This window comes from Gobio gobio (assembly GCF_949357685.1).
Source record: "Gobio gobio genome assembly, chromosome: 5".
NCBI classification, from domain to species: Eukaryota; Metazoa; Chordata; class Actinopteri; order Cypriniformes; family Gobionidae; genus Gobio; species Gobio gobio.
This window is the reverse complement of record NC_137101.1, coordinates 1,860,407-1,865,406: the sequence shown is the minus strand read 5'-3', so window position 1 is coordinate 1,865,406 and position 5,000 is coordinate 1,860,407. Positions and strand designations below refer to the sequence as shown.

General features: G+C 47.8%; 1 protein-coding gene across 1 annotated transcript in view; it reads left to right on the top strand.

The window, feature by feature from the left end:
• Positions 1–3,754: 3,754 nt before the first annotated feature.
• The window catches only part of mrap2b (melanocortin 2 receptor accessory protein 2b), a gene marked incomplete at both ends in the record, with an annotated part of 14,507 nt that continues 13,261 nt past the window's right edge, over positions 3,755–5,000 (top strand). Inside the window, one exon of the mRNA XM_079818358.1 lies at positions 3,755–3,863. Coding sequence (XP_079674484.1) covers positions 3,755–3,863 — 109 coding nt within the window. The remainder of the gene's footprint in view (positions 3,864–5,000) is intronic.

Below are 5,000 nucleotides of genomic sequence, written 5' to 3'. Positions count from 1 at the left end.
CCGTGTGATGCATTTCCAGAACGCGCGCGTTTAAATGTTACTCTACTCTAATAAAATATGATGATGTGCTGATAATAAGGTCTGGTTTGATCATGTGTGGTGTTTAGAGGTGATCCACAGGTGTGAAGGGAAACCATTTGCCCACAAACACAAACACGACGCGTGCCGATCTGTGGCGCGCGCGCTCCTGCTGAGACCCGTGCGCGCGAGCGAGTTCATGAACTTTATTCTCCAGTTCAAGAGTGTGACAAACGCTCAGAATAAACTTCACACACACACACACTCACTCCGCTTACCTGTGCTGGCTGGCATCTGTCCTCGTGGAGCAGCAGCTCGTTGTGTTCTGTGTGTGTGTGTGTGTGTGTGTGTGTGTGTGTGTATGTGTGTGGGAAAACTTTTTTTCCACAAAGGCAGATTCACGAATATTAGCGCCATCTGTTTTTTTCTCAGTCTGGAAAAACCCGCAGAAAACGTTTATTGTTATATATTATGATTGTGTTGTGTTATAAATCATAACATCAAATAAATATATTTGTATTTAGGCCTACTCTGCGTCCACTAGAGGACACTCACACACTAAATACTGAGATGTGTGTGGATGTTCAAAATCTTCATTCTACATTCCCTTCATTTACAACACAGAGAGAGAGAGAGTGTGTGTGTGTGTGTGTGTGTGTGTGTGTGTGTGTGTGTGTGTGTGTGTGTGTGTGTGTGTGTGTGTGTGTGTGTGTGTGTGTGTGTTTGGAAACATCTATTCTATTTTTAACACTTACAATCAAAACAAGTGTGTGAGATTTTACAAGTTTAAGGGCAAACACACGGGCTCTATATGATTCGAGGTCTTTCATAGAATCTTCCCACAATTCCTCAGAAACTGATGGCTCTTATATTTAACCTCAAACACACACACACACACACACACACACACACACACACACATACATACACACACACTCACGTACACACACTCACTCACACACACACACCCACACACTGTTAAAGCGAGGTCACAAACTGAAGATGCGTCATGAAGAGCTTCTCTTGTATTAATGTTCTCTTCTACAGGACAGTATATTCATAATATGATATATTAATGAAGAATGGATGAACCCTCTGTGAATGACCTTGTGCTTTTCTCTGACGTCCACACACACACACACACACACACACACACACACACACACACACACACACACACACACACACACACACACACACACACACACAGCGTTGCGAGGGGATTGTTCCTCACACAATACCTGCTTCAGAAAACACTTATAGTGGCATTTACATGAGAAGAGCGGCGTGAATAATCTACTAAATATAAGATTCCTCTCTCTCTTTCTCTCTCTCTCACACACACACACACACACACACACACACTCTCTCTCTTTCTCTCTCTCTCACACACACACTCTCTCTCTCTCTCTCTCTCTCTCTCTCTCTCTCTCTCTCTCGTGTGCAGTATGAACAGACTCAGAGCAACACAAAGCGAGCGCACACAGTGAAGATGGTTCCATCTGTTCATCAACTTTATTCCCTGTTTAATGATCCGCTTATGGGGATTTCTTCACTTCTCGTGATACTTCTGGACGTCTGAGTTCTGCTGGACATCTGAGTTCTGCTGGACGTCTGAGTTCTGCTGGACATCTGAGTTCTGCTGGACATCTGCTGGACATCTGAGTTCTGCTGGACATCTGAGTTCTGCTGGACATCTGCTGTACGTCTGAGTTCTGCTGGACATCTGAGTTCTTCTGGACATCTGAGTTCTGCTGGACATCTGAGTTCTGCTGGACATCTGAGTTCTGCTGGACATCTGCTGGACATCTGAGTTCTTCTGGACATCTGAGTTCTGCTGGACATCTGAGTTCTGCTGGACATCTGCTGGACATCTGCTGGACATCTGCTGGACATCTGAGTTCTGCTGGACATCTGAGTTCTTCTGGACATCTGAGTTCTGCTGGACATCTGAGTTCTGCTGGACATCTGAGTTCTGCTGGACAGCTGAGTTCTTCTGGACATCTGAGTTCTGCTGGACATCTGCTGGACGTCTGAGTTCTGCTGGACATCTGAGTTCTGCTGGACATCTGCTGGACGTCTGAGTTCTGCTGGACATCTGAGTTCTTCTGGACATCTGAGTTCTGCTGGACATCTGCTGGACGTCTGAGTTCTGCTGGACATCTGAGTTCTGCTGGACATCTGAGTTCTGCTGGACAGCTGAGTTCTTCTGGACATCTGAGTTCTGCTGGACATCTGCTGGACGTCTGAGTTCTGCTGGACATCTGAGTTCTGCTGGACATCTGCTGGACGTCTGAGTTCTGCTGGACAGCTGAGTTCTTCTGGACATCTGAGTTCTGCTGGACATCTGAGTTCTGCTGGACATCTGAGTTCTTCTGGACAGCTGAGTTCTTCTGGACATCTGAGTTCTGCTGGACATCTGAGTTCTGCTGGATATCTGCTGGACATCTGAGTTCTGCTGGACATCTGCTGGACATCTGAGATCTGCTGGACATCTGAGTTCTGCTGGACATCTGAGTTCTGCTGGACATCTGAGTTCTGCTGGACATCTGCTGGACATCTGAGTTCTTCTGGACATCTGAGTTCTGCTGGACATCTGAGTTCTGCTGGACATCTGCTGGACATCTGAGTTCTGCTGGACATCTGAGTTCTGCTGGACATCTGAGTTCTGCTGGACATCTGCTGGACATCTGAGTTCTGCTGGACATCTGAGTTCTGCTGGACATCTGAGTTCTTCTGGACATCTGCTGGACATCTGAGTTCTGCTGGAGATCTGCTGGACATCTGAGTTCTGCTGGACATCTGAGTTCTGCTGGACATCTGCTGGACATCTGAGTTCTGCTGGACATCTGAGTTCTTCTGGACATCTGAGTTCTGCTGGACATCTGAGTTCTGCTGGACATCTGAGTTCTGCTGGACATCTGAGTTCTGCTGGACATCTGCTGGACGTCTGAGTTCTGCTGGACATCTGAGTTCTGCTGGACATCTGAGTTCTGCTGGACATCTGCTGGACGTCTGAGTTCTGCTGGACATCTGAGTTCTGCTGGACATCTGAGTTCTGCTGGACATCTGAGTTCTGCTGGACATCTGCTGGACGTCTGAGTTCTGCTGGACATCTGAGTTCTGCTGGACATCTGCTGGACGTCTGAGTTCTGCTGGACATCTGAGTTCTGCTGGACATCTGAGTTCTGCTGGACATCTGAGTTCTGCTGGACATCTGAGTTCTGCTGGACATCTGCTGGACATCTGAGTTCTGCTGGACATCTGCTGGACGTCTGAGTTCTTCTGGACATCTGAGTTCTGCTGGACATCTGAGTTCTGCTGGACATCTGAGTTCTGCTGGACATCTGCTGGACATCTGAGTTCTGCTGGACATCTGAGTTCTGCTGGACATCTGCTGGACATCTGAGTTCTGCTGGACATCTGAGTTCTGCTGGACATCTGAGTTCTGCTGGACATCTGAGTTCTGCTGGACATCTGAGTTCTTCTGGACATCTGAGTTCTGCTGGACATCTGAGTTCTGCTGGACATCTGAGTTCTGCTGGACATCTGCTGGACATCTGAGTTCTGCTGGACATCTGAGTTCTGCTGGACATCTGCTGGACATCTGAGTTCTGCTGGACATCTGAGTTCTGCTGGACATCTGAGTTCTGCTGGACATCTGCTGGACATCTGAGTTCTGCTGGACATCTGCTGGACATCTGAGTTCTGCTGGACATCTGAGTTCTGCTGAAATATGACTGAACATTCAAACCACACTCAGTCTGGAGGAGATTATGAATGGCAATATGAATACTATGATGACGAGGAGTCTGTGTCCTTCGAGGGACTGAAAGCAAACAGATGTGAGTATCTGCATTATCATTCACTGAAATCAATTCACTGATCATTCACTGGATGGATATATGGGTGGGTGGTTGGATGATGGATGGATAAAAGGATGGATGGATAGAAGGATGGGTGTATAGATGGATAGAAGGATGGGCGGAACTGTGGATGGATGGATGGATGGATGATGGATGATGGATGGATGGATGGATGGGTGGTTGGATGGGTGGTTTGGTGGGTGGGTGGATGGTTGGATAGAAGGATATGTGGATGGTTGGATGGGTGGATGGATATATGGGTGGATGGTTGGATGGATGGGTGGCTGGATGGATGGTTGGATGGATGGGTGGATAGATGGATTGGTGTATAGATGGATAGAAGGATGGGCGGAACTGTGGATGGATGGATGGATGGATGGATGGATGGATGGGCGGATGGGTGGCTGGATGGACGGATAGATGTGTGGGCGGATGGGTGGCTGGATGGACGGATGGATGTGTGGGCGGATGTATGGATGGGTGGTTGGATGGATGGGTGGATAGATGGATTTGTGTATAGATGGATAGAAGGATGGGCGGAACTGTGGCTGGATGGATGGGTGAATTGGTGTATGGATGGATGGGTGGCTGGATGGATGGGTGGATAGATGGATTGGTGTATGGATGGGTGTATGGATGGATGGATTGGTGTATGGATGGGTGGATGGATTGGTCTATGGATGGGTGTATGGATGGATGGACTGGTGTATGGATGGGTGGATGGATGGATGGATAGATGGATTGGTGTATGGATGGGTGGATGGATTGGTCTATGGATGGGTGGATAGATGGATTAGTGTATAGATGGATTGGTGTATGGATGGATGGATTGGTGTATGGATGGGTGGATGGATGGATGGGTGTATGGATGGGTGGGTAGATGGATGGGTGGATAGATGGATGGGTGAATAGATGGATTGGTGTATAGATGGGTGTATGGATGGGTGGATAGATGGATGGGTGTATGGATGGGTGGATAGATGGATGGGTGTATGGATGGGTGGATGGATTGGTCTATGGATTGGTGTATGGATGGGTGGATAGATGGATTGGTGTATGGATGGGTGGATGGATTGGTCTATGGATGGGTGGATAGATGGATTAGTGTATAGATGG